Source organism: Diorhabda carinulata, chromosome 4 (genome assembly GCF_026250575.1).
Source record: "Diorhabda carinulata isolate Delta chromosome 4, icDioCari1.1, whole genome shotgun sequence".
NCBI classification, from domain to species: Eukaryota; Metazoa; Arthropoda; class Insecta; order Coleoptera; family Chrysomelidae; genus Diorhabda; species Diorhabda carinulata.
The window spans coordinates 26,021,753-26,034,366 of NC_079463.1; the positions used below are offsets into that span (position 1 = coordinate 26,021,753).

General features: G+C 31.4%; 2 protein-coding genes across 2 annotated transcripts; one reads left to right on the forward strand and one right to left on the reverse strand.

Annotated features, from left to right (window-relative positions):
- Positions 1-2: 2 nt before the first annotated feature.
- Positions 3-1,471, forward strand: LOC130892410 (enoyl-[acyl-carrier-protein] reductase, mitochondrial). Its single transcript, XM_057797827.1, has one exon. The coding sequence runs from the start codon at positions 114-116 to the stop codon at positions 1,200-1,202; it is 1,089 nt and encodes a 362-aa protein (XP_057653810.1). The 5' UTR covers positions 3-113; the 3' UTR covers positions 1,203-1,471.
- A 3,792-nt stretch (positions 1,472-5,263) lies between these two features.
- Positions 5,264-12,392, reverse strand: LOC130892731 (DNA-directed RNA polymerase III subunit RPC5). The gene is made up of 6 exons (XM_057798302.1): positions 12,025-12,392; positions 10,494-10,845; positions 9,710-9,960; positions 9,450-9,654; positions 8,040-8,248; positions 5,264-5,932 (listed from the first exon to the last, which is right to left on the reverse strand). The coding sequence occupies exons 1-6, from the start codon at positions 12,082-12,084 to the stop codon at positions 5,507-5,509; spliced, it is 1,503 nt and encodes a 500-aa protein (XP_057654285.1). The 5' UTR covers positions 12,085-12,392; the 3' UTR covers positions 5,264-5,506.
- Between the last annotated feature and the right edge of the window lie 222 nt (positions 12,393-12,614).

A 12,614-nucleotide genomic window follows, 5' to 3' on the forward strand; every position in this document is an offset into this window, starting at 1 on the left:
CATATGTCTAGTATTATTCGTCACTTTAACCCAGATTTAAAAGTTAGATGTTTTAATACAAATTGAAAATTTTTTCCAGTAAATAAAGAACATTGTGAGAGAACAATTAAAAAATGTCTATAGCTTTGAACGTAGGCAAACTACGTATTGCCGGAAATATTTCAACATTATGCAAAAAATTATCTACCAATGTAGCTTCCAAGTTGATTTATTTTGAATATGGAGATCCTGTTAAAGTAATTCACGTAGAACAAGAAAATTTATCGGAGCCAAAAGAACAGGAGGTGCTGGTAAAAATGTTAGCAGCACCTGTCAATCCTGCTGATATAAACACTATTCAAGGGAAATATCCTTCTAAACCACAATTGCCTGCAGTACCTGGAAATGAAGGCGTTGGTATTGTTGAGAAAGTTGGCTCTGATGTTGTTGACATTACTGAAGGAGATCATGTGGTTCCACTAACAAACAACTTAGGTACATGGCGAACTCATATTTTATTGAATTCAGACAAAGTATTCAAAGTACCTAAGGAATTAGGTTTGGTAGAAGCTGCTACCCTAACTGTTAATCCTTGTACGGCTTACAGGATGCTAAGAGATTTTACTGTTTTAAAACCTGGTGATACTGTTATTCAAAATGGAGCTAATTCAGCTTGTGGACAAAATGTTATTCAAATATGTAAATCTTGGGGAATAAGAACTATTAATGTAGTTAGGAATAGACCTGAAATCAATGAATTAAAAACGTTTTTAAAAAATCTTGGAGGGACGTATGTGTTTACTGAGGATGAGTTACGAACAACAGACATTTTCAGAAACCACCAAATAGAAAAACCAAAATTAGCACTAAATTGTGTAGGAGGAAAGAGTGCACTTGATATAATGAGATATTTACAAAATAGTAGTCCAATTGTAACTTATGGTGGTATGTCAAGGGAGCCAGTAACTATTCCCACTTCTGCTCTAATATTTAAGGATATTCAAGTACGTGGATTCTGGATGACAAAATGGACACAAAACATGGGGGACAGCGTTGAGAGGATAGAAATGTTCAAAGAATTAATCTCTATGATGACTAGTAATGATTTACATGGACCTTCTCATCAGATGGTTAAATTTAAAGATTATAGTGAAGCTCTAATGAATACTTTAACTATTAACGGCATGACAGGGAAGAAATTTATATTAGATTTCACTAGTTAATTTTGTAATTCAATAAAAGTTTATTAATAATTATATATCCTGTAAATATATGGAATATAATAATATATATAAGAAAATATTAAATGATAATATTCAATGTCAAAGCCATTTTGCAATAAAATAAACTTAATTCTTTATCGAAATTATAGAGAATCTTGATCAAAATAAATTTTGTATATAAAAATGTACCAATCGTCGATACTTTAAGAATTTAACTTTTTTGGCTGTAAGTTATAATAAAATAAAAAATAAATTATGTCGCCTATTAATTCGGACCCGTTAACTATTAATTGATGTTTCTGTTTTTTGGTTTTCAATTTTTATATCAATGTATGCAAATGTGTTAAATGTCGACATACAAATTTCAGAGTTGTCCATTTACCCCAAGAGTCAACACAATTAAAACATTGATAAACTTTAAGGAATAAAATTTTATTAACACTAACGCTTATTAAATTACAAAGTAATTCTAAATTCTTAAAGTAACTTATTAAACATTTTATATATAAAACACAACTTAAAATATTTCCTTTTATAAAATTTAATCAAATAAAATATGACAAACCTATGTCATTTTATTTTAGAACAAATGTTTTTTTCAGTACTTTTCAGTCCCATGAATGATACATAAATACATACAATTTCCCATAATTCGTTTATCGCATTCAAACTCCAATAAAATAAAGTCTCCTAGCTTGAGATCCTCCAGTTTGTCAATTTTTTGAATTACCTCCTCATCCCCACTTTTAGCTTCCTATCCAGATTTGTCAGATTCCCTGAATGACATTTGGTCATCTGAATTAGAGTCACTTTCATATTCATCTACTTTCGCTTTCTTACTTTTTTACTTTAACTTATTTTTTTCCAGTAGTTCTTTTTCTCTTTTAATTTAATTTCTTTAATCTTTCCGCTTCTGTTTTATTTCTTTCTTTTTGTAATACTCCATCATTTGAGGAGATATAACAACAGCTGGTAATCTTTCTCTTTTCCTTTTTGATTTAAGAGACTCTTGGCTCAGGCCACAACAGTGCCCTTTTAAATGGAGATGGTATTAATCCCAGCTTTGATGTTGAAAGCTTTCTGTAGTCTTCCAATAATGCTACTTTACTTTCTTTCTTTGGTGTTATTTGTTCCAAACATACCTGATTTTTTCCGTTTGCTTCTAATTCTGTCATATCAGATTCTTGAAAGTTTCAAGTTTGTGAAGATGTTGGTGACAATATTTTCTCTGAATTAATTATGTTCTCTTTTTGCATCACTCCTGCTGTGACAGCTTCTTGTAACAATGTTTTTTGTATTGACAGACTGTCTTTTTCTTCTTATCCTGTGGTACTTCTTCTGCTTCTGGATTTTGTTCAGAATTGTCTGGTGCATGTTCTGGAGTGTAGGTAAAGGATAATAATTTTATCACCGCAAAATTTTTTGTTGTATCCTGCTTCAATTGTTTCCAGAGGTTATATTAGGAACGATCCTCGACTGGTTCTTTCCATTCCCCCTCATTTTTGTCAAATCATTTTAGTGCTTTTTCCCCATTTATTTTCAAGAATTGTTAGAAAAATTTCATCTTCCATTTTCTTTGAGCATGTAGATTTTACAGATTGATCATTTACTTTTACCTGGTTAGGATTCCGTTTTGGATTGACGATGCTGTATTTTTTTCCAGGGGGGTTTTCAACAATGGTGCAAAATCGTGATTTACCAACTGCTCTCCATTGTATTGGATTCGCCAAAATTTTGACGCCCAATGGACTAAAAGAGTAGAGAACATCCACATCCATTGATTGAAGAATGTGGGTTGCATTGGAGTAGAGAGCAATAAGTTCTATGCAGTTGTCTTTACAAAATGTGGTAAAGAAATGTGGGATGTGTGACGATGGAAAAAGGGATTTTTTGTTCCTTTACCCATAAAACTAAAAAATTGGTTATATATTCATAAAAGAGCTCGTGCGTTATTATTTGGATATTATTTTGGGTATTCTGCTATATCTGTACACTACCATTGGTGATGTTATTTGACCCTCAGCATTTGCCGTTAACAAAACCCTTAGTTTAGATTTCTCATCATTCCCTGCCGCAGTGTACACTGTTTTACAGCTCTTTTCTGCTAAAACCTTTCCTAACTTTGGGTTTAGAAGAAATGCTGTTTCTCCGACGACCAAAAGATTATGTTCGCCCAAATAATTCTGGACTTCACTATACCATCTGTCAATATTTCCCTCGCTAACCATTCTTCTCATTGTTGTTATATTTTGGCTTACATGAAAACTTATTTCAGGATGTCTTGCCAAAAAGGGAGTTAACTACTTATGTCTTGGCGTTCCATTTTCTCCAAATTTTTGATGAAGCTCTTTAGTTAACTTTGCTACACTGTTTAAATAGTTATTTTCTTAACAAGTGCGGAAAGTGATACTTTCCCGCACGCGACTGCAGTCGTCCCGAACGACGCGGAGCGGAGTTCGGGCAAGCGGTCAAGTGCGGGAAAGACACTTTACGCATGTGTTAGGAACATTATTTTTTCTACGACCGTATATACAAAAAAGTATACCAACCCATCTAATAAGGTCAAAATTTGCATAATTTTACTTTCCCGCACTAGTGCGGGAAAGTGACACTTTCAAAACTAAAATGCGTGCGGGAAAGTGGGTTAAAACGCATGGTCGTAGAAAAAATGTTTTTTTGTTGACTGGGAAACCACTTATTGCCATATATGTTTCACCCATTAAATCAGATAATCTTGTTTGGATGAAAAAACACTTGAAGCACCCAATTTTGCATTTATTGGAACTTTGCCTTTATGTTTGTCCATTAGAGTTATTCGTCGGACACCATGCTTTCGGGCAACTGCTTTATATGCCATTCCTTTATCAACATCCTCAATTTCCGCCAGCATAGATTCATTGGAATACTTTCGTAATTTTTTTGGTGGCATACTTATAGAAACAAAATACAAATTACTGTTCCAGTAGACGACACTATGTTACAATAGTTAACACTAGTGTCGAAATTTAGAACAGGAAAGCATTCTGCTAAACAATATGTAAAAGGCAAGCCTTGTCCATGGGGAATCAAACTGTTCTTCCTGTGTGGCAAGAATGGTCGAGCCTATGATTTTATAATATATCAAAACTCTACTCCAGAATTAGACGAGACATTGATAAAAAAAAGTTGGTTTTCGCCCATCGGTAATATTATATCTAATAAAAAGAGTCGGTGAGAATAATCGCCATGAGTTATACTGTGCTAATTATTTCTCGTCCTATTATATACTCCAAATTTTAAAACACAAAGGTATTATGGCTACTTGCACAGCTTGTGTCAATAGATTTGCAAAACCACCATTGGTCATTGATAAAGATATAAAAAAGAAACCTAGAGATTTTGCAGAAGAGAATATTAGTACCGATGGGGATGTTACTATGGTCAAATGGCTAGATAACAAGCCAACTTAGCATCTAGTTTTATTGATATGGGAGAAAAGGATATGGTGAAAGATGGTCAAAGACGGAAAAAACATTTAAAGAAGTCAAAAAGTACAATCAATTAATGAGCTATTATAGGGCTTTCGTAAAGTCCAAGAAGTGGCCTTTGAGGTTGATTTTTCATGCTTAAAATCTGGCAGTCGTTCAAGCCTATAGTGAATATGAGACAGATAAAGATTTTCTCGGAATACATAAATCAAAGTTTTGTTCTTCGAAATAAGATTTCAGCTCCAAAAAGGGGTCGACCAAGTAGTTGCAGTCATTTACCGGTAATTGTTCCAAGAAGACCGGGAGAACTGTGTTCGTCAACTGAAATAGCTCGAGATAGCGTTGGTCACTTTCCAACTCATGACGTCGGGTCAGAAACGCGCTGAAAATTACCGGGGTGCAAAGGAAAATCTCGCATCAAGTGCATAAAATGCAAAGTGCACTAAGTTTCCATGCAAGTTCCTACAGTTTATTATTTATTTTCTTTAGAAGATTTATTACGATTTTCATTGTTATGGAAGATTTATTTTTTGTTTTGGAGTGGAATTTAATTTTGTAAAACTTTTTCATATTTTCTATAATAAAAACGTTATAAATTGATCATCTATTATTTATTTACATATAGCCCCTACATTAGTTATTATAATCACTTGGGCCGAATGTTCACTTTTGAGGACATAAAAAAAACATCAATTTTCTCGGAAAATAATATATATCAGTTTTTTCAATATTTCCATACTCAATAGTACCTATCATAACATGAATAAAATTCATTTCATACAAAAAAAAACAAAAAATCAGGTCCGAAAGGGTTAATATATTTATAAGTATGTAGTATTATGCGATTTTTGAGGTAGATGGTTGATTATTAAGTTTAATACTTTTACTTTTCCTATTAATATTCACAGATTTACCCTTTTCAGATTCGGTGTCTGAACTAACACTAACACTATTTCTAGTCTTCCCTTCTTCACTAACACTTTTACTCTCACTACGACTTTTTCTTCTTTGACTCATATTGTCTTTTAAAAATTGGCTTAATTGTTGGAATCTATGTTTCCACATTGATTCTTGCTTTTGGGCAAAATCCCCATGTTTAATTATAAAATCAACATCATTTGGAAGTTTTAGTTCCCATTCTCTACTATGACGACGTAATCTCGCAATTCCAATGAAAATTTCCTTGATCTCTTCAGATGGTATTTTTAGTACGGAAGACATTTTTTTTCGCTCAACATGTTGATTTTGGGTGAACTGATATAACTGAAAAAAAAATATGTTTTAAAAATTATTTCATAATTTTTAAATACACATGATGTACATATACAAGGTCTGGCTATTAAATAACGGGCCAGCACGGCCACCATAACATTTGAAGACATAAGTTATAAATCCATTTGTCCATAAACACATTAGTACTTTTTGATTAACTTCTGTTAGTACTTTAGTACAATCAATTATCACACATGTGTCTGGGTAATGCCGCTTAAAAGATTCCGGTAGAGATGTATGTATTGTTGATTTTTATGGACAAACTCTATTGCAGAATATTTAACTGCTGTATGTGTTTCACAAATATCCTATGTGCAGAAGTTCAATGAATATTTAAAATTACTGTCAAAGCAAGAAAATGATAAACCGGTCTTCAATTTGACTAATGTTATCAGGAAACTTGTTTTTTTTGTCTAGTTTTGAGGCATAACATAGTTAAAAGCCATGAAAAAATTGCTCATTTCAAACCTATTAAACTGCTCTTGCCTCGTTGGAAGTAACTGAAGATAGTCGATGAAAATCTTAACAAGATTAACTAAGGTTTATATTTATTGCATCACAATCTTGAACATTTTTTATAATTGGTATTTTAACTTCACAAATTTTATTTTTTGTTTTTTTTTCATTGGAATATTTACCATGTGCTTTGCTTAAATTGTTATGATGGTTAAGATTACAAAAAAAAATGTCATAAACCTCGTCAGTGACAACTTAAATATCAATCTGATGTTCTTCAACACTACTTGCATGTTCTACATCACCTTGCTCCATTACTGTGTCTATTGTATTTTCAAAGTTTATGTTCTAGATTGTCCCCCCTTCTGTTCAACCTTGCTCTAGAAAAAGCTTTGAAAACAACTGAAGCTATTCCAAGAGTAGCAAATATTGGAGGGAAAATAAATATCTTAGTTTATGCTGATGATGTAGCTTTAACAGCGGACAGTAAGAGTGACCTGAAAATACTGGCACAAGTATTCTTAGAACCATGAAAAGTAGGATTGGAAGTAAATGAAGATAAGACTGAATATATGAAATTGGGAAGAGTTGCAGAGCCCAATAATTCAATGCTGGACGTTAAGGGATACAGCTTTAAAATTACTGAAGAATTTAGGTACCTAAGATTCACTATGAACAGCAACAATAAAATAGAAGAAGTAATACAGATGTGGTCAAATGCAGCCAGTAGATGTTTTTGCAGCCTAACAAAATTACTAAGTAAACTGATGTCAAAAGATATGAAAATAAGAATATACACAGTCATAAAACAGCCAGTTTTATTGTATGGAGCTGAGGTGTGGACACTGACAAAACACACCCAGAAGAAGAACTCAGGGACCAGTACAGACGATCAGATATTGTGGCTGTGATAAGAAGTAGAATAATTAGGTGGCTGGGTCATGCAAGAAAAGGGATGAAGAGACAGCACCCACTGGGAAGACCAAGAGCAATATGGAATGACCAAGTAGATGAAGATGTGAGGAGACTTGGTGGAAAAGTAGACATGGTTAAGGATAGAAAATTATGGAGACAACTTTTTGGCCAGGCCCAAAATCAACTTGGTTTTGAGTGGGCACAGTAGTAGTACTAGTAGTAGGAGTATGTCATACATTTTTTTCTCTCACAATATAATTATCGATGTGGACTGAGTTTGTTTCACGATTTATGACTCGTTGGAAACGTTCTAACGATTTCTTTTTATATTTTCACGCCAGGAAAAATTGAGAGAACATAAGATGGATGTAACTGATGCTCTGATTTTCATTATTTCCAAAATGGATACCACAAATCCTCGTATATTTATTTGTTACCCAGTCTTTTAGATTTTCTCTCTAAAAAAAAAGGAAAGAATTAAAAGAATTTCATTTAATAGTGCAGTTGATTATTTTATTTTAATTAATTATGTACTTACACGTCATTGTTCACTGCATTCATCCACTGTTGACGTTTTACTATGTTCCATGAGGATCTTAATACTCTCTTCAGAAATTTGTAAAATTTTACTTCCACGTAGCAAAAATGAATAGAATAGCAATTGTATAAATGACTGTCTTTGTCACAGCAATCACACTGAAGAAAATCTAATAATTGTTATACTTACAACATAATCTCGAGCTCTACACATCAACTCAGCTGGTACTCCACTCGTAGCGGAAAATGTATTTGCAGGATATAGAACATCAGATTTAACAATCCAATTTCCTCTTACAAGAACTGCAACCGTAGGAAGAACTTTCAATAAGCTATCTCGAGTTACTTTTTCTCCTCCAGTTAGAGCCATCAACAGTTGGTCGAAACTTATTATTTGGGCTGTAATAAAAGGCACATTAAAAAAATATTTATTTACTACAAAGATAAACTAAAAACAAATAATACTCAATGGGTGATTCTGTAGTAGAAGGTAATTTGTATTTAGTACCAGTCGTTACAAAACAAATAATAATGGAGAATTAATTCAAATAATTGTGTGATGGATACATGAATGAAGCAAAGACACAGTATTATTATTTCTGGTTATGATCATGGAAAAGACAATTTGAACATCCGAGTCCAATAATTAGGTGTACAAACATGCAACCTGTAAAAATGAATATCCTGTTATACAATTCAATGTGGTATATGAACGACAAACAAATATCTTGGATGAATACTGGAAGAAGATGAGGAAATAGATACAGAAATGCAAGGGGAATAAATAAACAAAATTTACTAAGCAAAAAGTAAAATAATACTGGGACAATAGATATGGACGTGAAAATATAAATATATATCTAAATAAAAAAGATGGAATAAGATTAAATATAACATAAATCAAACACTAAGAAAAGCAATAAAAATTGAGTAGGACAAGAAAAATAAGAAAGACATTAGAAAAGAAAGAAAGCAATAATTGGCAAAAGAAAATAAACAAGAAAGAACTGAGTTGGTATTGTAAGAATGAAAACAAATACATAAAAAAAATAATGGGGCGTTTGAAACGAAAAAGGAGACCAAGAAAAAAATGGAGACATCAGGGAAATTGAAGACAAAAAGGAACACCTAAGAGGAATTGAAGATGACAGTTGAGGAATGGGTATAAGAGAGACCAGAACACTCACCCAACACCTAAAAAGGTAAAAAGAAACAAGAATTCAGTGTGTATATGCATTATTACTTTTATTATTATTTTAGGTTTTATTATGTTAAAAGAGCTTGGATAGGTATATTTTTCAAAGCTGTCAAGTGTAATTGGAATGTTCTTGCTTCAGCTTGTAATATATTAACAGTTTAAAGACAGTTACTGTTTTTATCTAAACCAAAGACCAATAGAAATTGAATAAATACATAAAATCATTAAATAATGCTTATGAAGGAGATTGTAAGAAAAAATTGTACATTCAATATTCATTTGTGATTTTTTGCCTACAAAGAATAATAGTGATAGAATAGAAAGTGATAACGAAAGGTGTTAGGGTGAAAGGTGTTAATGATTTAATATCGCTTCTAGAATGGTAGAAAATGTAAAACTCACTATCTTTAAGTAAAACTCGACACCTCTCTTGTAGAGGAAGTGCCTTCAAATCATTTGAAGAGAATAGATGTGATGGTAATATAGGTTCAACCGGAGTTTGTTCTTTATCTTGTGGTATTAACAACTTTATATACTCTGAGTCTGTTAGAGTTGAAGCTTGACTAACATCTTCAGTGTTATCTGCTATTAATTTCAAACTCTCCACCTAACAAATTAAAAAAATTTTCAGTTCATAAAATTTATCAAAAGAAGTAACTTACATTACTAAGAGGACTATTCACATCATGCCATTCACATTCGGTCCAAGGTTCTTTAGCACTCCGAGCCTGTAAAGCTTTATAACTAGTTTCATCCAACTTGTTCCAGCGGTCGTCACCTTTAAATTTAACAGTAACTTGTTGAGCTGAACTAGGTCCGGGCTGTTCTTCTTCAGATTCATTTCCATCTGCATCCCTTTTTCTTTTTAAACTTTTTTCTAGATATGGAAAAACAGGCCTGAATTGGAATATACCTGTAAATTTAAAATATGCATTGTTTGATTAGTTCTGTTCATAATAAACTGCTCCACAAAAGTTAAGGAAGTTCATAGATCTGAGGTTGTGTTTTAGAAATGATGATTTTGCGTTTCCAATTGTTTATATATTGAACGGTTTTCTAAAAAAGCATTTTTGTGCATTGGAAAGACCAAAAAAATTAATTAGAGTAGTATCATTTGAATTTATTATGGTCGTTACTGTCTTTTTGATAGACTTATCTCAAAGTCTGGATAAGATAAATAAAATATCATAGTCATGTGCAATTTGTACTTTGAACAATATTAATTTTATGTTACCTTTTCACTTTGTTTTTAATTCACCACATTTTATATCATACTTAGTAATTATTTTTACGAATCTAGTTTTAGTTTTGAAGCTAAGCACAATGTGTTAGGTTTGATCACAACATATTTTCGTAATGTTAAATTCATGTTAAAATTGGGAATTAATTTTTCGTAAGCAAATTACAGGTAGAAAGATATTATATTTAGCCAGTTCAAGTTCCTACCTTTAAGTGTAGTCAAGTGAATCTCTTTGCCGTTAAATGCTGCGGCTGCATACCTGTCCGTGTCTTCAGTTGGCCTAGATGACTCCAAAAATACTCTGTCTACTAGCCCAGAATTAAAAAACTTTTTAGAAGAATCAAATTCTTTATCAACTTCATGTGCAATGATTTGTGCTCTGCCAGTATCATAATTTGGTGAATCCATATCAATAGCCATTTCCAATTTTACTTCTTGATTTTCTGGTTTGAAAGAGCATTTTTTAACAAGATGTTTATTTAGACTTTGACTATTGTATAGTGGATATTGAAATAAATATAGACTGTCTTCTAATCGTTTTGAATGAATAATGGGTATCTAGAAAACACAAATTGAGCAACTTATAATCATGTAAATTAAATTTGCATTCACAATAATTATAAATGGAATTGAAAGTATTGACTTTCTGCAACTTTCTTCAAATTTGAATTAAAATTTGAGTGACTCCAAATTTTCTGGGAAATCTGAGCAATTTTCAAGTAAATTAATTTTGAAAAAATAATTATGCAGAAAAACAAATGATTGAAGAAATGAGTATTAATGTATAAACAAATTTTTAGCAAAGCAATTATTAAATAAATAATAGGAAAGAGTAACTTCAAAGGAAAAAAAAAATAAATAGATATGCAATGGATGAATCAACTGTGAGCTTTCAATATTTGTGGATTACCAGTATCTAAATGTGCCAAAATACCACAATGACACAGATTAGGAGTGAAATTGATAAAGTGAACATATAATTGAAGCTGAACTCATTTAGTGAACGGAAAACCTTTTTATACCAAAAATTCCTTCAGCTCGCTCCAAATCATTACAATTTTCACACAAATTAGCTTATAAAATACCTATCAATAAAACACAGTCATACCTTCCAACACTGTTTTTCACATGTACAACTCTATGTTGCTGACAGGCAAATGTGAACAAAAACACATTAAAATTAAAAAAATACTAACTTATATTATTTGTCTGTTGGTTACAGTTAATATTCAAATGCTTTTATAAATCCCAACATAAATGTTATACATATTAAAAGCAATACCTAGGTGTCCATTGAACTCCTTAATTTTTAATAGAAAAGTAAAAAATGTTTTTATAATTTTTGTAGTCCAATTTTGTGAAAAACAGTTCCAGCAAATTAAATTAATATTGGATGGGAGCAGTAGTTATTTATATTTTTTTATAAAGAATTTAAAGAATCTTTTTGACCACTTGTTATAATAATTTTTATCTTAAATTACAGGAGGTGGAAAGTTTCATGTGCATTATCAGAGGACTGTCTTAATGAATCTGCACATCCTTCAAAGGACTGGAGGTTCATCTCTTTATTTCAATTTGATTCTTATTTGGTTATGGTTTTTGTATTAATTAGGTCTGTGAACAACAATATTGTTCTATTTTAGAGTTATAATGACTTTTTAATGAATAATTAATATTATTCTATTCTTCAACATTTGTTAACTATCTCCTAATTACTAAAAGTTGGTTATTTCTCACCTCTTTTACTATGGTATCGTCATCACTATCTTCTGTCTCTTTCACCAGAGAATCTTCCATTTTACAACTATTAGTAATATAAACTTTTATTCTTAAACACTATTGAGTGTATTAAACATATTAAATACCTTTACATACACCTAAACATTAAATTTTTTCTCCAATCGGATGAACTTTTTTCGTCTTCTTGTAGTGGCCTTTAGATTACTTGAAGAAACAGCTACTTCTTAAAATTGATGTAATTACTATTTTTCTTAGACTTCTTCACATTATTCAATAAGGAAAAAGCATTATAATGTAAAACTTCAGCTAAAAGTCTTACATTTAGAAATTGTCTCAATCTTATTACCTGCTGTTTAATAAAATGTTAAGATCTATAACATAAACCATTTATAGAAGAAACTCGTATACAAAACATGTATAAGATCTAAGTGCTAGCTTAAATTAAATTTTGTTCCTAAAATATTATCAGGCAATTATCCTTCATCTCCAATACTGATATTTTTTTGTTTTAATGTAATGAAATTCTTAATTTTTATTATATTTGGCAACATTTTCACTTTCCACAAGTTGAATTGGTTTTTAGTAAT

Excerpts from the sequence above, each read along its gene's own strand:
- LOC130892410 (XM_057797827.1), top strand. The coding sequence starts at position 114 with ATGTCTATAGCTTTGAACGTAGGCAAACTACGTATTGCCGGAAATATT.
- LOC130892731 (XM_057798302.1), bottom strand. The coding sequence starts at position 12,084 with ATGGAAGATTCTCTGGTGAAAGAGACAGAAGATAGTGATGACGATACC. Across the intron at positions 9,655-9,709 it reads TGAATAGTCCTCTTAGTAAT|GTGGAGAGTTTGAAATTAAT; the intron begins GTAAGTTACTTC and ends TTAATTTGTTAG. Across the intron at positions 5,933-8,039 it reads GTAGAGCTCGAGATTATGTT|TTATATCAGTTCACCCAAAA; the intron begins GTAAGTATAACA and ends TTTTTTTTTCAG.